At 31.7% G+C, this 22,476-nt stretch overlaps 1 protein-coding gene across 1 annotated transcript in view; it reads right to left on the bottom strand.

Annotated features, from left to right (window-relative positions):
- Positions 1–22,476, bottom strand: part of Fhos (Formin homology 2 domain containing) — a 262,345-nt gene that overhangs the window by 21,239 nt on the left and 218,630 nt on the right. Inside the window, exons 12-20 of the mRNA XM_087149345.1 lie at positions 22,366–22,460; positions 18,927–19,070; positions 17,321–17,385; positions 14,169–14,321; positions 10,918–10,997; positions 9,770–9,943; positions 7,510–8,567; positions 3,424–3,582; positions 1,251–1,433 (exon numbers count right to left, since the gene is read on the bottom strand). Of these exons, the coding sequence (XP_087005471.1) occupies positions 1,251–1,433; positions 3,424–3,582; positions 7,510–8,567; positions 9,770–9,943; positions 10,918–10,997; positions 14,169–14,321; positions 17,321–17,385; positions 18,927–19,070; positions 22,366–22,460 (2,111 nt within the window). The remainder of the gene's footprint in view (positions 1–1,250; positions 1,434–3,423; positions 3,583–7,509; positions 8,568–9,769; positions 9,944–10,917; positions 10,998–14,168; positions 14,322–17,320; positions 17,386–18,926; positions 19,071–22,365; positions 22,461–22,476) is intronic.

Genomic DNA, 22,476 nt, shown 5'->3' with positions numbered 1-22,476 from the left:
AAAAAACAAAATATCACCACAATGTAAAATCCGTCAGTTTCATGCTTGCTTCTTCGTTCATCTATCGTATGAACACAATCTACATATCATAAATCCATAGACTTTTAGGGTGGAATTCCGCTAAATGTTCGAATGTGGAGAAATTTGGCCAATCAAAAGCCTGTATTTTTACATATCGCAAAATGCGATATGTTTACTAAAATACAGGTTCCTGATTATCTTAATTGAGCCATCGTAATTTTGAAAATTCAGCTGAATTCCGTTCTAATGTCAGCAAGGATATGAATTTTTTGTTGCTACATAGTGAATGCTTAATTTTTTGCTGCTACAAAGTTAAAAATACCTTAATTTAAGATAAAAAGGCAGAAAGTGCCATAGTGAATGGCAGATAAATGGATTATACAGATAGTCGCCACATTGTTGGAAAATATTGTCCCTAAATGTAATTTATAGTAATAAGATTATATATATATATATATATATATATATATATATATATATATATATATATATATATATATATATATATATATATATATATATATATATATATATATATTAATAAAGAATTGTGTGAAAGTACTATGATAAAATATTGTGCATACAAAATATTATGATGGAACATAAGCTCACACACAATTGAATTGAATTGAATGTAGGGTTTAGAGGCACAAAGTCAAAAAAAAGGACATGCTACGCCAAACACACGGTTTTAAAAACAGATTAAAAAGGTAAAGCAAAGCGCATGCATAAAATCAGATAAGATAGTGAAAATTCTATAACAATGTTGTATGCATTAAAATCAATAAAACTTCATAGTACAAGTACTAAAATGGCAAGAAGTATGAAACAGTTATATACAACTTAAAATTCCAACAGGGCATAAAAGTGTAAAGATGTTAGGATGGGGATTTTTATCTGACAAGTCTTTTATACTTAAAATCGTGCTTCCAGAAAAGATAAGGCGATGTCGGTTAAAACATGGGCAAGGGCTTAAAATAGGATGAATTGAAAGTAAAACATTATGAGCGTCGCATTGAGGAGGCGGTTCGAGCTCACACACAAGCCTCAGACAGATAAAGTGTAGTATGAATTACAGGGGGAAAAAATGTCACAAGACAGAACATGTTATAAACAAAAATCAGAATTGCTGCCCAGTGATTGTAGGAAGTAAATTTGCATTTTATACTCATCTCGTTCAAACTAAATCATAAGTTTTGTTGTAATAGTACTTTCACTTAACAACCCACCTTTTCCAGAGATTCGTAGTCAATACGAAAAGCCCACAATCTCAGTCTTGCCTCAAGTTCACTAATTGAAGAGAGAGTAAGAAGAAACTGCTCAGCTGTGCCCAGCGGTACGTCGGGACTGGCCATCTGAGCTTCTGAAATCTTTGCTTTCTCATCTTCTGTGGGTAGCATGGCAAGAATTTTCTGAAATAACAAGAGAAACTATTAATTACTCAGTAACAATACAGGCACTTTCGTGGTTGTTGCTGGGCAACTGAACCAAATGTTTTGGAAACTGTTGTTTATATATCAGATATCTTTGAATAGATTCTTGTACATCTCACTATGTTTTAACCCAGACGTTAGCTCCTGCCCTATTTTAAAATTATAGTTTGTCTTATGCAAAAACTCCCCTAACCATTTGTCCGAACCCGTGGCGGTGACTATGGTAACGAGATATAGCTATTTCAAGAAGGGGTGTGTAGGGTCATTATTTAGGACAGTTTTTGGCTCGTGTTGGAGAGAGACGACACGAGTGTGTTAGCCATAGCGTGAAGAGAAGCCACCCTCCCTGAAATGCGCTATTCTTGTTTTCATAGCAGCAGATGGCCTCAGACTTAGCGACGGTGGGAGTTCTTACAGTAGACAAAGTATACATGGGTTGCTTTCTCTCATTCTCATATGCCTGTTAAGGCAGAGGGGTGCGATTGTTCTTGTTTTCCAGTGGCGCCATCTATGGCCAAGAATTCGACTTCTGCCACATCCATACCTCACATCCATTTATAGGGCGAACCCATTCACTCCATTCATCCACAAATCGTAGTTTTGACCTGAACCATAGAATGATCAATTTCCAATTCAGTACGCCCAGAGGTATTAATTTGTTATGGGAACATGGAGGACTTAGAGACGTGACAAATTTAACGTGCATCAGTCCCTTTAATACACGGGAAGTCTTCGGCTGACGGGGTTCGAACTCTCGGACATGGGCACAGCACCATACCGACCAGGCTATCCTGGCTCTACCATGGGTTGCTTACTTGCAACAAAAGTTTTTTCGTCTTTCTGCATAGTTACTAAAAGAGAAATTGTTGGACATTGAGGAATCCAGATCTAAAGTTTGTAATACTTCCTTGCGCAATCACATAAAATGTTTATCTCAGATCTATAAGGTCATGAGAACTGCCAGACTGTCAGTAAAAACTTTCCTCAAACCCCACTTGTGTCAGTACACGTTCCTTGTTCCTGTGAAATATGTATGTCTAACGTCACTATAATAAACTCTGTACATTTCATGTAACCTCACCTGTAGCTCATAATGAAGCTGATGTCAAATCGATCCATGGCTCCTTCTACCATTGAAAGTCAACAGAAATTAGAAAAAATTGTAGGAAATTTTATCCAGAGTAAAAATTTTGGATCATTCCCCAACTTCCGTTCATCAAGTTAAAAATTTCATGGAAAATTTATTGGGCCAGTTGAATAATAATACTCTTTGTAAAATGAGTAAGCATCTCAAAGTGACACAATTTTTCCCACTCTCTACACTATTCCCCTCTCCCATTTGGGCGCATCTTGATTTTTTTTTTTTTTTTTTACAACAGCACGTTTTAGAAAGTAGTTGGGATATGCTGGCCTGAGAAAAAAGCAAGATGCGAAACCATGGTAATGAGGAGGAGAAAAGTGTAAAGAGTGGGGAGATTGCAAAACCTTGAGATGCCTTTTTTACTTACAAAGAGTATACGAAGCTTAGATGCAGACATCTTTCTGATATATATTATGAAGTTTCATCATTCTTTTTACAGTGCAAATGGCCCACATTTTTCATCATCACCAATAGTTCAACAGCCCAGGGTGGGCCTTGGTCGTCTTAAGAAGTTTTTTCCATGCTAACCTTTTTCCTGCTAGTATTTTCCAGATTTTTAAGACCAAAAGGTCTTTTTCTAGGCCATCTATCCATCTCAAATTCGGTCAGCCTCTTTTTCGTGTGCCAACTGGTCTGTCATTGAAAACTCTTTCTGTCATATGGTCTTCGTACATTCTGATGACGTGGTCTGCCTATTTAATTCCTTGTCATTTAATAATGTCAGATTCATTATAGGAGTGATAAAGCTTCTAAGACACACACCATTTTTTTGAATAAAATTTTTTTCACAACAATCAAACAGAAATTTCGAAGAGAGTGACCACTTACTTCAATTCCTTCCCGGTTCATAATTGTGCTGTCCATTTTGAGGATGGCAGTCTTGATTGTCCTTGGAGGTGGAAGCTTTGTCATCCCTATGTTGATTGCATTTGAGCGTTTTGTGTCCAGCACAATGATTGCACTCTTCTTCAGTGTATCTTGAGATTTCTAAGAAGAAAGTGACTTCAATCAATTCTTTTTTAAATACATATTACTCTCAGTTATTGAACTCAAAAACAATTTAGTTTAAACATCATCAATGGAATATCTTAGCACTTATCGAACTAGTAATGGGGTCAGTGGCGGATCCAGCGGGGGGGGGGGGTCATGACATACCCCCCAAACTGAAACAAAATATAAAAATAATAATATTTTTAATAGTTTACAAAAGAAATAAAATATTTTAAAAATTATTTAAGGGGGCATATACACCTAGGTAGGTCGGAAAAATCGATTTTTTCCTCCATCTAATTATGTTTTTCACTGTTTCAAGAATCATAATTCAAAAGATTAAAACGAAATTCGTCATAGTTTCATTGTAAACATTAATAATGCTGAAGGGCTCCAAGCGCATTTCAACAGGTTCAACGATTGAATGGACTCGCATCATTAAACATTCATCGAGAAATTCATTTGGATGTTGAAAAAATCATTGACAAATTTGCCAAAGTTTCCAAAATACGCATTACATTTATTATTTAAAGATTTTGAATAGTTGAATTATTTAAGCATTGTTCTATTGCTCATTATGAAAAAAATAAATGAGAAGACTAGCATTAAGAGCCCAAGTTTTTTTTTTTTAAAAAAAAAAATATTAAGAAAATTTTTTTTTCATAAAAAAAAATTAATTGTGGGGGGGGGGGGATCTGAGTCTATGAATCCCCGAGGAAAAATGTCGGGATCCGGATTTCTGGATTTGACAATTATTAAAAGTACAAAAGTCAATAAGTAAAGTTATTTTTATTTTATTAAAATTATATTTTATTTCATTTTATAGCCGTTGTGGAACAGCTGTCCCGATTTAGGGTTTACGACTACTAATGTTCAACTCTGTGGCCATGTCATTTTGAATCCAATCCAGAAGAAAAGGGAACTCCTGGATCAAGTATTGGGAGAAATTTGCCTTTGTGGTGGACTTTAACGAAACTAACCCGCATGGAGAGGAAAACCACGGAAAACTCCCACAGTTGATGGATAAAAAAAATGCTGTGTCACAATAAAAAGGCTGATACAAAGAAAACTAAAAAAAAAAAGTAAAAGAGAAACTGAAAAATTTTTTTTTTGTTTTTAAAATATAACCTTAAACTTGAATATCACAATTTTCTATGTTACCAGTTATCTGTCTTACCCTATTAGAAAAAAATGACAATAGAAGAATAAGTTAATCAGTAACGCCTCATTAAAATGATGCGCTATAATATAAAAGTAAAACAAAAAACTTTTTAATTTTTAAAACAAAACTGTTGAAAAAAAATTGACTCGCCTGAATATAATTTTAAAAAAATCTGCAGTACAAAACTCGTGGTTCAGTATAAACTAGTTTAAATTCTCCAACTCCGAATTGAACTTTTTCATTTGTCTTCCTAGAACATAAATTTGCAAAGCTATGTGCAAGTTTCCGAACTTAAAAATATAAACTAATTATATATATAACTTAAAATTTCTAAACTATACTAATTATTTCTAACAATGTACGTAAAAAAAATTTTTAAATTATTTTTCAGAAAATCTATTCAAATTCAAAACAAAACTTAGTAGAGAAATAATTTTTCAAAGAAATACTTTGCTAAATATTTAGCCAAACATTCGTCCTATCGAATACTTGGTAAAAGGGTCGAATACTAAAAAGTGGCCGAATAACCAATACATTCCTAATATTAATGCAAATCTCGTATTTAAACGATTTGTGAAAAAAAATAATCAGAGGTCTGTCCAGACATTTTGTGAAAGATCCGTTTTTGTAAAATTGTGAAAAAATGACTCGTAATTTGTGAATATAAAACAAACGTTAAGTCACATTCTTTCAACCAGGGTCCTGCTTTTGTGCAAATAGGGTCCCGTTATTGCAAAAAACTTTTTCAAGGAGGTTTTAAATTGTAAAGAGGTACAAGATTATGCTCAACACTGTAAAATTATAGTTAAAAAAATAATTAAATTTTAAAAGATAAACAGCAATTGCTGCTACTCAATTAGAGATGCAACATACAAATATTTGGTATTTAGCCTATACTGCTGAACACAGAATATTCATTTTGTGAAGGGTCCGTTTTTAGGAAAAGATATTTTTTGAAGGGTCTGTTAACGGATCCAAATTTCTTCGAAACAGACCTGTGATAATGGAATTCAATTGTTTTCAGAAATAAGATGTAAAGTGTCATTTCAGGATTTCAAAAATAGAATCTTAATAAATCAAATACACAAAACTCACCTCCTGTAATTCAGTAGAAGAAGAGAGATATCAGGTGATGAAAGCAGAATGAAAAAAAAAGAAACAAATTATTATTTTATGAAGATACAATACTAAAATAAATAATACACAGTACTTGTCACAAATTAAAATCTTGTTCGTTCCGAAAACATTTGATTTTGCGGGGAGAGCGGTCATCCACCATATCAATCTTCATCTTTGAAAAGGTACCCCAACATGGAATCGAGTTAACATGTCGTATAAAATAGTTAATTCGGATTGCATTTTTGTAGTGGTAGATACACTACAGATTTAATAAATATAGTTCATGAAAGTGGTTGATTTTAAAACTGAAATAGCTACACTTAGAGGAAAAGATGTTTCAAATTAATACTTAACACATACTTTATGTCTTACATACAGTTATGTCTTGGCATAGGCTTGTTGAGAAGGCCAAGGCCCATCCTGGGCTGTCGTGCCAATGAGAAGAAGACATACAAAGTTAAATTGATTACAACATTCATATTTTATTTTAACTGAGCTTACAATTGACATTTTAAATTTTAATTAATTTAGAGGTGAGTTTTAAAATATTTTTTTTTGATTAACAAAATTTGAAGTTAAAAATTCAACATGATTTAAAAGTTATAAAAAAAATTTTTTTAACTTTCAATAGAGAATGAAATTTGAACTCATTGAAAATAATCTATTATTTGATTTTATGGAACATGATAATTTTCATATTATTTGTTTCAATTCTTTGCTAAAGGCGAGATTTCATTTTTAAATTATTTAATATTATTAATTCATTACTAATAATGTTACATTATTAATTAGTTTTCAGTGATATATGTTTTATCCTACTTCTAGCAAAGAATTATTTTAAATGATCTAATTAACATTATGAAACAGTCTATACAAAATTAATATGATGCTTCTCATTTTCTTTAAAAAAAGAATATTTGATTTTGATCTTTTAAGGAAAAATAAAAAACAATTTTGGTTTTAATTCTTTGTTGATTACTTTTCATGTTGATGTTGTTGTAGTTTATTTATGTCGCACTAGAGTTACACAATGAGCTGTTGGTGACGGCCTGGGAAACATCCCTGAGGATAATCCGCAGACATACCATCACAATTTTGATCCTCTGCAGAGGGTGTGGCACCTCAGCTTCGACAGCCCGACGCGGGGGTGCCATCTCCCGCGTTTACTATATCTTCAAATTTGAGATTTGTATAATTTTAAACAGGCACTCGCTTTTAGAGTAGAAAAAAAAGAAGAAAAAACGAAATTTGGATTTCCTGGGTCCTAAGTACCGTAGTCTAGCGAATAATTGATGACACAGAATGTATTTAAAATTAACAAGACGCAATTTAAAATGAACTACGATTTCAAAAATGGAACAGACAATAGCAGGGCTGCCAACTACTATCCTTTTTTTTGAGCAAAATATTTAATAGAGTGGTAGACAATTAAAAACTAAGGATTTCAGAAATTTTGATAGTTGTTCAAATATTTTAAAAGCCTGTCAGGAGAGAGCTGGAACAAAGGGGCATTTCATAAACACCTTTTAATCTGAATCATTTACACGCAGTGGTGAAAAATAACTTTGAATTAAATTAAAACTCAGCTATCACTGCAAGAAATTTTCACAAAAAGCATAGAAAGTTTGCAGCAGGAGACATACCTTACTAATGACATCTTTTGCACGGTTTTCAAACAAGTGCTCCAACTTTTGGGTGTCGAGGGGGACGGGTTTCAACTCATCCCAAATGGTTTTCTTGCGTCCGATTCTCTTCAGCAAAGACTTGTCTTCCTTCACTTCTCTCCAGAACAACTTCACCGTCTTTTTGGTCTTCTGCCCGCATTTCGACGCATCTTTCGCTTGAGCATGACTCTGATTGCGTTTTGCGTATAAATGAGAGTGCTCTGCGCTGCCATTGATTCTCAAACCATTCTTGTGGGGGGCGTTTTGAGGAGGAGGTGGGGGTGGAGCCGGGCCAGCACCCGTCGGCAAAGGTGGAGGTGGCGGAGGAGGACCGATACCAGGAGGTAGCGGTGGGGGACCACCATTCACATCAGAACTCACCTCCAAATCGAAAGTCTCCAACAAATCGACGTCTTCTTCGGACTTTAAATCCGTAAAGTCCAAGTCGTTGATGATGAGGGGGCGTTTCACAGATTTAATGAGATGGTCCCACTGCACATCACTGTCCGCCTTCTGAATGAACGGCGAAGTAGGCGAGGTGGGCTTCAATTCCGGACGCAACTTGCTGGCTGCCAGTCCCTCCTTCGCTCTGCTTACGATACCATTGTGGTCGCTCAAACGTGCTCCATTCTCTGAAGAAAGCGGTCTGAGGTTCGATTCCCCGTTCCGGAAAATGTCCTTCACGTTGGCGTCATTTTTTAAGTTGTTTAGATTACAGTTTGATAATATGTCGTCTCTCACGTTACGCGTAATGTAATTGTTGTTTACGTGTTCTTTGCTGCCGTTTCTGTTGGGAGTCTCAACGGCAGATTTTGAGTCCTCTTCTTGGCTTTTGCTGTACATCATGGAAAGCATCCACGACTTTTTGTTATTGTTATTCATTTCATACTTTAACGTATTGGGTCGGTTAAGTTCATAGAGTTTGTTTTTTTCTGGCATTTTGTCCTCTTTTGACAGTGTAAGCTCATTGTTTTTACGATTTTCATGTTCAACATGATTTTCAAATTGTGCACGATGTTTATCAACCAATGTATAATCTGAAATGCAAATAAAACTAATTGTTATTACGAACATTTTTTATATCAGGCTGGGTATTACAAAAAACATTATATAAGCTGCATAAATTTTGTCTTTTTGTTAGTAAATTTAATAACAAAGCTAATTCGCATTTAATGCTTTACATGCTTTATGCTAAAGCCGAGATCTCATGCACTGAAGGCTTAAATAGAATGGAAAAAAAATTAACTGTAGGTGGTGACTATAGTAAAAAAACTAACACGGCATGGTGGCAAGTGATGCAGATTTCACGGCTTTGGAGAGATAAATATTGTTACCGCTTTCAACATGGCTTCTGAATCTTATATTTTTTAATATGCACGGATAAATAATTGCAGCAGACATAGAGAATATAAAACTTTTAAACAGTGACAATTGTACACATTGTATGATAGTTGACAAAAATTTTACGAATTAATTTTTTTAAACTGACAGCCCAAAAGAAAAAAAAAATTAGAACTTCGAAAAGTAGCACAATTCTCTCGATTACTGACTTAGTGACTTTGGCATTGAATAGTAAATTCAACACCTGTAATCTCTGAATAGATATTTTGTTGAACAAAGAGCTTGAGGGGATTATAATTATAGACTATGTCAACTTTCATCTTATCAAAAGGTACCTCGTGATAGAATCAAGTTAACATGTCTTATATACTAGTGATTTGGTATTTAATATTTATAGTGGTAGTTCCGCCACAAGCTGGACTTAAAATGAGGGGGACTTAGAAGATGAGGGCCCAACAAGTGACAGGACTATCTTGAGACTGCTGGATAGAGATTTTATTTAATTTTGGGTTTGCAACTACTAATGTTTAACTCCATAGCCTTGTCATTTTGAACCCAATTCAGAAGACAAAGGAACTCCTGGATCAAGTATTGAGAAATATATACCTCCGCGGAGTACTATCTGATGGAACTAACAAGCATTTGTGTTACACGGAGAAGAAAACGTCCAACGGTTAGTCGGAAGGCAAGGGGACTTTAATCCATGATCTGTCTACCACTGAGGATATTTCACGTCAGCACTGTGGTGGTTGCGGAATTCGTATTGACCAGCCATTGCTGGGATTCGAACCTTAAATAAGGATTGACATATTTCTGGCAAATAAGAATATAAAAGCTTGATATTTCATTGTTATTTTAATGATATGCTCTCAACCTCAGTGAAAGTAAAATTTCATACCTTTGACTAGAGGTGAGTTTATGCAGTTGTCACTGCCGGTAGAAGAGAGACTGTCCGATCGTTGGTATTTAGCACCTCGTCCCGTCTCTTCCTGCTCCTTGATGAGTGATTTATTGCGAGCATCCCTCTCTCGTCTCCTCCTCAAGGCTGGAGTAATTCCATTTAAATGAAGAGCTGAAAAATATCACATTTATCATTATTAGTTCAACAACAATTTATGAAATATATTTTATGTTTAGAAATGAGACAGATGATTAAGTAATTTTTTATAGTCTTAAATAACTATTAAGTATAATGAGTTCATATATATCTATATATATATATACTTGCGTTGAACTCAATTCCTGAAGCATCATAACAGATGCGAAACTATACTAACAAATAATTAAAGTCTTAAATAATTATTGAGTATAATGAGTTCATATATATATATATATATATATACTTGTGTTGAACTCAATTCCTGAAGCATCATAACAGATGCGAAACTATACTACACAAATAATTAAAGCGATTAAAAGATTTTTCAAAAATCTTTGAAGCAGTTTTACCTGCAGCTTCTTATTGTTTCACAAAAAGCTTTTTAAAAAACAATGCCTTAAAAGGAGAAATGATTTTAGGTTAAAAACAAAAATTTTAAGTAATAATGACTTTCTTCTTTTTTATGTTAACCTTGCATTGAGTATTAGTAGGGTAAACCAGTTTTCAGATTTAAACCTTCACTGCCTATATATTTTAATATTTATATTTATGTTCCAAAATTTTTTTAATTACTTTTTTTCAGCTGTAGTATGCCAAAGGAGAAGTTTTAAAATCAAACTGAACTTTTATAAAACTCTCATCAGAACTTAAAAACATGGCCATTTGATCTAACTTTTAATAGGTCAGTTTAAAAGCAGTAGTAGATGAAATTCTTTTCATTCCAATTTATTGAAATATTAAGACATTGCAAACACTATAAAAGAAAAATTTTTCAAACTAAGGGAATTCCACAGCAGTTGGAAGGTGCGCTGCCATCTTACTGGCAGAATAGAAAACATTTTATTTTATTTCATAGACTATGAGAATTAAATATGATAAATTTTACACTAAGTTTTTTGCATGGCTAGGCATCAAATTACAGAGAATCTGATTATTAATAAACTTACAGGGATCACAAATTCCGTTTCCATTCATGTGACCATTAACAAGTTCACTTGTTTTCTGGGTATCTACATCATTCCTATTCCTGAAATAAAAAAGAATTTATAAGTCATGCTTCATCAAAAAAGAAAATATATGATTAAAAAAATTTTAATTATAGATAACATAAATTTAATATCTAAATACCAAAAGTTAATAATTTGGGGTTGTTTAACAAGAAAACTGCACAAAAAATGGTTCAACCGAGCGGAGAGTCTCAGAGTTGTAATTTTGTTGTGATATATACATGGTAGCATGGCTGTCAGCACTGCAGATTACTCTTTTAAAATAAGTACACACAGGGGGAAAAATTGCTTAAACTCATTTTTCAAGTAAGATTTTTACTACTTGATTAAAGACTTGATAAGAGGGATTTATCTCACTTTCCAAGAATCATTGTATAACATTCAACTTAAATTTAAACAGCAAAATATTTTTTACGTATAAGGACCTAATATGCATGCATATTTGCTTACAATAATAATCTCTGTCTGACTGTGTTTGAGGATAAATTTAATTTATACAATTACAAATAAATATCACCAGTTACAAATAAATTGTCCACCAGTGTATATATATAATATCTGCACTAAAAGACAAGTAGGGTACATGTAATAAAATAAAAGCATATAAAAGAGCTGAATATTTAGAGCTAAATATGTATAATAAAATATCAATATTTTTATTCAAATAAGTAGAATTTTGGTACATAAATCTTTTTTATGTTTCATTTCTAATTGCAACAATTTTTTTTAATATTTTGCTTTGAAAATAATCTTTCAGTGTGCATACTTTTTGTAGGCACTGACAAATATCGGACATCCACTTTAAGACAAAGATTTGTCTTTGATTTTTTAAACAGAATCCCTTCACTGTCTAATTCCTCTATTGTTTTATATGCATCAAAATTGATAAATTATAGGTTCCGAGAATACTCCTAAAAATATAATTTTTGTAATGGATCTTTTCTCTTAAATGTTTTATCAATTGCTTATCAATCATTAATAGCTTTAGAAAAGTCTTCAGTAGTTGCTGTTAAAATATAAGTAATAAAACCAATTAATCTAATAATGATTATGCAAATCATAGCATCTAAAAAAACGTGGATATTAGAGAGAGAAAAATCTAAAGCTAGCAGAAGTTCACATGGCGAGAAGCAACCTTAATCACAGTGCCTGCAAAGTCTTAGGGTCTGGGCTTCCCGATTATTGGGGAACCGAGGAGAATTTAAATTCTATCTAAATTTTGCAAGCTAAGTTTTTAAATCTTGTAGAATTATTTAATGAAATTGCAAAGTTTGTTTCATTGAAATTATAAGAGTTCAAATGATAAATTTTTTTTCTTCAAAAAAGTCAAAGTTTTTTCAATAAGATACTATTTGCACAAAATTATCAAATTATAGAATTATTTGGGCAATTAATATACTTATTATCAAAACTTATTCATTAAATAAAAAAAACTTTTTTGGAAAAAAAGCTATTTTTAAAAAAGAAACTTAAAAAAGAAAGGAAAAAAAAAACTTTTAAAAAAATTTTGAAGTTTTGGAGATTATAGATGGCATGTGCCTCTGAATATAAATTAGGCTGTAGGTTTGATTCTACTGCAAATATGCTCATTAAATAAATAGGTTGTTCACAAACAGCAACTCTAAAATTTTGTGCTGCACGCCGTGCAAAGATCTGAAAACCTGAGAAATTCAAAATGCTTAAGAATTTTTATGACCACAGACAGCATAGCCTTATCCGCAGAAATATTTATTAAGGATTTATTTTATCTCTAAAAATTAAAAAATCATAAATTACTTTATTGTTTTAAAACAGACTGAGTGGTTAATTCAACATTCTTTAAAAACTTTCCAAAAGTGCTTTTTCTAACACTCTTTCTTGCTACCCTTTCCATTAAAAGAAAATTCTACACAGTTTGTTTCGACAAAGACAAATAAAATTAAGCCTGGATTTTTGTTATACAGCAGAATATTCTCTCACAAGTCATATCACGTTTAGGAATGTCAATACTACCAGCTTTAGCTCGACCAACACACTGAGGGAATTACTTTTCTTGCTACTGACTACTTATATCAATTCGATCAGAAGATTTAAAAAAAATTTCTGGAATGTTTTTCTTCTGTAAAGTACAAAACTAAGTTTCTAGAGTATTAGAATAGGAACTTTTCCATATTTTCCTAAAACTTCCACTAACACAAAAAAACTAATATATATATATATATATATAAGTTCAAAATGAAGAATAAAACAACGAAAAATAATAGACATATGAAAAAAGGGGGTGGGAAATAATAAGTAAAAAAATAACAAACAACATTTTATTTAAAAAAAAAAAAAATAATTGTTAATAAAAAAAACCGGAAAAAAAAAGATATAATCTTTTCTTCAGCCCACACGATTATATCCGCAAAATAGAGTGCTTTCTGATATTGTATCAATAAAGCCAAAGCAAAATTTATTAATACAGTAGTGTGAGGAGCACTAAAAAAAAAATTTTTTTTATAAAATAACTACATAAATAATATATATATATATATATATGTTCAGCAAACAGCTGACAAGAATATCTTGTAATTTCCAGGCCTTAATGCAATGTTGCCCTAAATGATCAAATCTTTGTACAGAATATACCTCACAAAGTATATGACAATAAGTTTCCTCCTTGAGATGACAACCTCGACAAAGAGAATCAGATTCGATACCCATAACGTATAGGTGTCTCCTGAGGATGCAGTTGTCCAGTGAGAAGACCAATGATCTTCCTCAATCTGTTCCAGTCAAGCTGAAGACGCTCTTTTTTGATGCAGGCTAGGGCAGTCACGATTTTACTCTTTAGCCTGTACTTAAAACATTTCTCACACAGAGCTATTCCAGAATAAATTAAATGCTGCTCTTAAAAGAGAAATCAGCCATATTATACTTAGTTAAAAACGAGATACTTTTTTTTTATAGTTTATCAAACATTTCAACATTTATATTTAAAAAAAGGGTTCTAAAAAGAAATTAAGGGTTAGCTAAATACCTGCTGATCAGGAAGGCTGTGAGTATGGATTCGCATGAAGTGGGCAAGGAACACTTATTAAAAAAGAAAAAACCTTTGAAATTCTTTGTTAGCCTCAGAGTTCAAGACAAAAAAAAAAATTTGAGAAGTCTGAAAAATGTTTCAATAGAACTCTATTCCATAATTAAACTCATTTAATAATGTTTGTTACCAGTGGTAGGAAGATTCCTCGGGCGTGTTCTCCAGGGAGCGACTGTGAGGTGATTCTGTTGCGGGAGTGCTGTTGAGGGTCCCAAAAGAGTGACGTCGACTCTTTCTCCTGTCATTGACATCCGACATGGACTTCCGACTTCTGGGCACTTGTCTAAACATGTTCAATTATATTGTATTATTTACATGCAGAGAACAACAAGATAGATATTACACTATTTTCAAGTACACTATCAAAATATTTCTCCTCCTTAAGTGCATGAACACAGAGTGAAATTTAAGTAATTTTTTTTTGAAATTAATAAGTATTTTACCAATAGCTGTTGTTTTTTAAAATTTTAAATGAATCTCCCTAAATTAAATGTTTTTTTAGTTTTAGTAACATCTTTTATCCAATTGACATTACTTGTCTAGGATGGGTTAAGTTAGTTAAGTTTTTCAAATCTGAGTAGTCACTTACTCTAATACGATTCACATTTAAACAAAATTTTCTAACACAAAAGTATGTTAAATATATATTTTATAAATAAAATTATCTTTTTAAATGTAAGACTGTTATGAAAAAAAAGAAAGATGAATGCAAAGTAACTCCAGATAGTTGGTGAATGGACCGAAAAATGTTAAATAAAGTATTTCCTCTTTTAAGGAAGTTGAATTTAATTTAATTTGAGTTTTTTAAGTCAGAATTTATGGTTTTAAATATCATTTTTGTAAAATGCTTATGCACTATGATAAATATGCTTTTGTAAATATGGTTACTACGTAAATTCTTTTTTACTAGAATTTAAGTAGCAACCAAGGCAATGGGAGAGTACCTCAAATTAAGCCCATTGTCTTAATTTTCAAGTATTTGAATAAAATTCCTCCAGATTGATAAAATTCCTTATTTTTTGGCTTTAAGGCGCTCAAAAGCAAATGCTTGAACTAGGAAATTAAACGATTGTTAGATCAAATATGAAAACGCAACATTTTGAAATATACATTATAGAATAGATTCAAAAAAATATGCAATAGAATTCAGCATTTTTTTGAAACAACATGTTGTATAGTTTATTGTTTATCTATAGGAATTTATGATTTTTTTTGGTGCCTAAAGTAGTGGCTTCCCTTTCGTAAAATGCAGTTATGCAGGCCTCATTGGGTCAAATAATAAATCAGGACATCATTTTACAAAAAGAATTGGGACTTTTTTAGAAAACCGCTTATATATACTAGAACACTTTAAGGACAAGCAAAATACTAAAAGAATTATAATTTGATCTACTTGACCATAAAAAGGAAATTTTACTACAGAAAAATTATAAAAATAAACTATCTTTAGATTCTAACTGCTTTGTTTAGAATAGAAAGTTTTAACAGGTTCTAGTATAATTTTTAATGAAGCATAAAAGTTAGAGATCAACGAAGAAAATTTTTAAAGTACTGTGGCATTAACAAAAACAATCAGTATCAATTAGTTAATATTTACTCACAATGTTTAATCAAAATTTGTAATCAAGTTGAAAAATAATCAAATAATTTTAAAGTAAGGCTCCAAGACAAATTTAAAAATTCTATGACACTGTAATGTTAAATGGAAACAATCATTTTGAAAATTAGATAAAAAGCCAAATCAATTATTTTGAAACGTTTAATCTCCACCATACATATGACTCTAAAATTCCCCACAGTAAAAATAAAATTTGTAACATAAAAATGTTAATTGATTTTTTTTTCTTCATGAAATGACAGAATTACCAAAAAGTTTGGGACTATTTCATCTTGCACATAAAGTTATCGGTTTAAACCTTGGATGCAATTAGTAGATGGTTCTAATATTTGAAAAATTGAATTTGGAAATTTACTAGCATAATTAGTTAAAATAAAAATTTTTTATATGGAAATCTGATTTTTTTTTTTTTACTCTTAAAACTTATTTCTATGAAACTGTTCTAGAAAATTCTGAACACACACAAGTGTCATAGATGCTCTGAACACAAAAATATGGAATATCCGCACAAAAAGTTAAACGACAGGACAAAATATTTTGAATCAGAAAAATAAGATGATAGGTACTCAGGGGTGATTGTGAGCCTAAGTCAAAATTCCGGAAAATTTCTTGAGTTAAAAAAGAAAAGAAAAATGGTTTAAATAGAAAAAAATTTAAACTAGGTTTTCTTCCTTTTTCTCAATATTTCTTAGTTTACTTAAAATATATTTAAAATTTTACACATACCTATACTATTTACACATATCTAGGATGACTTGGAGAAGTAATTAAAATTTATAAATATGTCTTTCTTTCTTGAGTTTATGATTATAACAACTATTTACTGATAAAAAATCAATATTAATCATGAATATAAGCTTATAAAGTATCTCTCTGGCTCTCCCTTACAAACAAATAAAATAAACTGTGTTTTTAAGTTCCACCTTTGAAAATTTGATTTCTGGAAACTTCTGTTATCAATGAATTTTTTTAAACGTCTGGACCTTCGATCCCCGGAAACCTCCTGATCACTGTTAGCGAAAAATCTGGATTTTTCCTGGAGCACAATCAGCCCTGGGTACTGTCAGGTAACCATAGCAACCCCCCCTCTGCGCATTGCACCATCCTCAGTCAGTGGAACGGGGGATACGGATGTGAGCGGACATAAATAAACGCTCTGGTTATGTTACGATACTTTAGTTTTAGTGTACGTATTTAATCTTGTTTCATTCGTAATAAATAATTTTTGTTTTATACTCGCCATCATTTTTCCCTATTAATTTTAAAAGAACTCTAAAGGTACTTTATTTATGTCGCACTAGAGCTGCACAATGGGCTATTGACGACAGTCTAGAAAACATCCCTGCGGATGATCCGAGGATATGCCATCACAATTTTGATCCTCTGCAGAGGGTATGGCTTTGGTAGCCAGATGAACTGCGTGCGAAGTCAAGCACTTCTACGGCAGAACAGTTTAACGAGGATTGATACCATGCACCCTGGGTCCTGAAGCAGGATGATCAAAGTGGTCACCCACCCGCTCACTGACCGTAGTCAAAGATGCTTGGTGTTCTACTTGGAACCGTGTCTTTACGATCAGAAAAATAAGAACTACACATCTTGAATGATAAGGGGAAAAGAGCATGCAAAAAGAAAGCGAACACAAAATAAAAAAAAGTTTTAACCTGTATCTTCCGTCCAGTTGTATTGGCTTTGTGTCAGGAACATCATCTTCTTGTTTTAAAACAGCCTAAAAGAAATGTTGAATTTGAATATTACTAAGTACATTTGAAGGAAAACAAGTTTGGGTGTCATTTAAATATTATTCCTCACAATAATTTCATCCGACTTAGTTATTTGAAATTTTTATTCATCGTTAGAACCCCCTTTTCTTCATTTGTTTTAACTCATTATGATCAAAAAGTAAGTTTTTTAAATATTTTTTTTTTTACCTAAAGAATAAAAAGAAAGAAGGTCTTAAGAAATTAACAGTAAAATTACTAAAAATTTAAACTTGATAACTTTTTGTTTCAATAGAAAAAAGTGGAAACATTTTAGAAATGCAATAAAAAAAAACATCAAAAAACTAAACAAATCTAAAGCTGAGTGAGATTTCAAGGCCTGTCTTAGAGATACCTTTCACTGAGATAACTTTAATATTATTATTTTTTAAATAAGCAAAAATATTATAATAAATTTAATGAATTTCTTAAGTCAATTAAATAACTGATTTTACAATGATTATGCAATATAGAAAAACCTAATTTGATAATTATATAAAGAACTGTGAAAGAAATATATTCATATTTAATGAATACAGTGAAACCTGCCAAGTTGATCACCCTTGTAAGTTGGACACCTGCATAAGTTGACCTCAATTATCAAGAACGGAATTTTTCCTATATAATATAAAGAAGCAAAACCTTTGTAACTTGATCACCTGTCTATCTTGTATGTTGACCACTGAAATAAGTAAATTTTGTCTAGGAGTATTATGAAATTTCACTTGTTTGGTGAAATAGTGTAAAAAGCTAATCTAAACCCTTTTGTGAGTTGATCATCTGGGGAAACTGTAGTGGGTCAGCTTTTGACCATTTCTTTCAACAATTTCTTTCTTCAAACAACAATAAGGGAATATTTTTGTAACAAATAGGTTTGTAAGTGTAGTAATAACAGTAAAGTGTAATAAACTTAAAAGTGTTCAAATAATTTTGTTTTGTTAAAGTTTTCAAATTACATGTTTTTGTGTTCTGATATTTTAAGAAATTATTTTTATTAAACACTTCACATGGATAACTAACGAAATAATTTTTTTTTAAAAGGTGGTTAAATATTAGAATTATATGTAACAAATTGAAGTTCATTCAGGTTTAAACACATTTCTTAAGATATTCATTTGGCTATTTGCTAAATAAAATTTTTAAGTCAAGTAAAAAAAAAAAAAATTTAAATATATAGCAACATGATACAGGAAACGAAAAAGCAAACAATGACCCACCCCCTCCATAAGTTGCCCACTTGTCTAAGGTGACCACTAAAACAATGTACCACAAGTGGTCAACTTGACAAATTTCATACTAATATACATACACTACAGAAAAACACATATTGAATTCACATTTACCCACAGCATACTAATTTTTTTAAGCAAATACTGTTAAATATGAAAACTGATTCATAAACAATAGATTTTTAAATTCTTCAAGCAAATAGTTTTTTTTTTTTTTTTTTTGTTTGAAGTCAATAAGGAAAACTTTGGTAGTGTCACCTGGTGGAGAAACTACTACTTACCTCATAAATTTGAAACTGCTGTAGAAGGTCGAGATCAGTTCCTTGTTTTGACATGTAATACTGAATAACATTTTCCATTCCTTGTTCTTCCAAACTGTCAACTATGTCATAATAAGTATCCTGATCAGGAATACCATTTAGAGTCTGCAAATATACACAAAATTAATTCTTTCAATGCAATTCCTTCCATTGCATTGAACAATTGCAACCAAAACAATGTCCACTATCCAAAAAAAAAGTACTGTTGCAAAAAAAAAAGAAAGGTCAAGTGAGAGCTATAATTTGGAGACCAACGAACACAATTGTGACAATGCGCACCGGTCACATTTACTTCCAAGACTAGCTGGTGCCCATGGATCCGAGCCTTATTTTATTTTATAACCGTCGTTGAACAGCCGACCCAATTTTGGGTTAACAACTACTAACAGGATGCGTAGCCAAATTATTCAAGCAAAAATAAACATCGTTCAAGCACTAAAAAAATATTTTTAAGCACTTTAAAAAAATACCGTAACTAGGCAGGGCTTTAAAGTTTTTGACAATTTACTGTTTTATCTTGTTTTAATGTAAAAAAAAAAAAAAAAAACCTTTTAGCATTGTTTTTGACAATTGTCAAAAATCATGAAATTTTGAATCGTGTAAAACGAATGGCCTTTTCTTACGTTACGGACTGACAATACGCCAAAATAGATTGGGGTTGAATGAAATGTTAAAACGTTGAATAGAACAATTTGAATTGTGTCTTTTTGCATAACTCGAAGCGAAAGTCAACATAGTAAAGGAAAAATCTCATTTTTAAAAAGGGAAAATGAAGCACTTTTTAAAAACACCCAATGAAAAAAAGCACCTTTAAGGGCTTTTAAAAATCGAAAATAAGCACCTTTTAAAAACGCTACGCACCCTATACTGATGTTCAATTCCATAGCCTTGTCATTTTGAGCCAATCCGGAAGACAACGAAACCCCCGGAGTAGTACCCCCAGAGGCATGGTTTGTTATGGAAACATGGAGGACATTGTGACTCGACAGATTTAACGTGTATCAGTCTCCATTCACTAGGTGGGGAGTCTTCGGTCGACGAGGATCGAGCCCACGACCTCTTGGACCTGGGCCCAGTGCCCTACCTATCGAGCTATCCCGGACCAGACGAGCTTTAAGAGGATCCCATGCTTGGGAGAAACTTTTCCTTTCATAACTAATTTAAAGTAGAGAAAAAGTGAGTTCAGACAAACCTAAAGTAAGCCACGAAGTTTCAAGAGCTGGATATAAAAAAAAAATTTAAAATATAAAAATGCAAGCAAATTATTGGAAGAGAACTTATAATTTCTTTTCAGTAATTGAAATTTCCTGGCTTACTCTAGATTTGTCTGAACTCACATTTTTTCTACTTTAAATTAGCAATGGAAGTGAAAGAGAATTTGAAATGAAAAGTTTTTACTATAAATATTAAATTTTTAATGGAGGGGAAATATCATAAATAGAGTTCTAGAAATCCGTTTTTCATCTGAATTCATGCAGCAAATCCTTATTTTTGAATACAGAATCTCAACATTTCACGCTTCCAAAAGAAATAATGCGTAATTATTTTCTTCAATTATGAAATGTGTTATTAGAAAAGAAAAATACTAAAAAAAATTGCATAAAGAGCGTAAGCCACGCCTTTGTCTTCATTCTCTTACCTCAAGTTAAGGAGGGGTTATTTAGAAGGGGGAGAAATAGGACAGGGGCTCTTTGAAGAGCTTTGGGGTTAAATAGCCTCAGGGACTTCAATTGTGGTTGAAAATAGTTTTATTTATTTCATTCTCTCTCTTTTTTCCCCTTTTTGGGTTCGACTGGAAGACTTTTTAGTTGCCTTTCTTTCAAATTTCTTTTTTTTTTTTTTTTTAATTTTGGACGTGAACATTTTTTACAATGAAACCTACTTATACCAGTTTAACTAATTAATTATATTAAATCTTTTTATTTACATAATTATGAGCTTCAAAATGAATTTTTCGTTCATTTTTTTGTTTACTATATTAAAAAATAATCATGTAATAATAACTTATTACAACATTTTTTTAAGATATTTTAACATAGTTTTACATTTATTAAATAGTGAATGAGATAAATTTCTTTCCGAACATTTTTTTTTCTCTTCATTTACAAAAACAAATTGCATCCATAGTTATGTTCAGTATACGTAATTTTACATACAATTATAATAATGAATACAAAATGGCTATGTAAAATTCTAAACCTAGAGGGAAATAGTGTACCGATAGAATGACATATCATATTTGATTACATAATGTAGTTATTAAATTATATTACATATTATGAATCAATCAACAATCTTCAGGGCACCAGTTTTGCGAAAATTTGCGATTTATTTCATTATTTATACATTTTTTAAAAAAACACTTTGTCATTAAGAAAGTATTATTTGTACATTGGAACTTATGAATTAAAATTATTACTTACAATATATATATCTATAACTATTAGAGGAAATGTTATAAAATATTTCTGGTAACTTCAAATTAATCCTTATATGAAGTATGATATGATACACTTATATGATATGATATGATGTGATCCTTATATGATATGATACACTTCTCAAATTTTGATAGAATAAATGCGCTTTGTTTGAACGATTCTGTCAAGTAAAATATAACTATCAGGGGTCCGTCAAGACATTTTGTGAAAGGTCCGTTTTTGTAAAATTGTGAAAAAATGACTTGTAATTTGTGAATATAAAATAAACTCCAAGTGAAATTCTTTCAACCAGGGTCCTGCTTCTGTGAATGTGTGCAAATAGGGTCTTGTTATTGCGAAAAAACTTTTTCAAGGAGTCTTTAAATTGTAAAGACATACAAGATTATGCTCAACACTATAAAATTATAATTAAAGCAAATTAAATTTTCAAAAATAAACAGCCATTGCTGCTACTCAATGAGAGATGCAACATACAAATATTTGGTATTTAGCCCATACTGCACAACGCAGAATATTCACTTCGGACGAATAAAGGAAGCAGCTTCTGCCGAAGACAAAACTTAGTTCGTTTGCATTTGTCTTTCTTCCCCCCATCCTCGGAAGGGCTTATTCGATTAACAAAACAATAATGAAGATAAACAAATCTGAGAAGGGTCCGCTTTTAAGATAAAATATTTAGTGAAGGGTCCGCTTTTAAGATAAAATATTTTGTGAAGGGTCCGTTTTTAAGTTAAAATATTTTGTGAAGGGTCCCTTTTTAAGTTAAAATATTTTGTGAAGGGTCCCTTTTTAAGTTAAAATATTTTGTGAAGGGTCCGTTTTCACGAAAAGATGTTTTGTGAAGTGTCCGTAACGGACCCAAATTTCTTCTAAACAGACCCCTGACTATCCAACATGAATTAATTATCTTAGGACGACGTTTAGTTGCAAAAATGAGATGATCCCTTTTGCAGGTTTACCTTGTTTATGAGAGTTGCAGCATAGACTAGAAGTTCCATATCAGCAGAGTCTTTCTCTTTCAAGAGATTCATGATATTAGACCACGCTTTGACACCTGCAAAGAACGTTTA

Source organism: Parasteatoda tepidariorum, chromosome 8 (genome assembly GCF_982258835.1).
Source record: "Parasteatoda tepidariorum strain Cologne lab strain chromosome 8, Ptep-v5.0, whole genome shotgun sequence".
In the NCBI taxonomy this organism is placed as follows: domain Eukaryota; kingdom Metazoa; phylum Arthropoda; class Arachnida; order Araneae; family Theridiidae; genus Parasteatoda; species Parasteatoda tepidariorum.
This window is presented reverse-complemented; position numbering and strand designations above follow the sequence as displayed.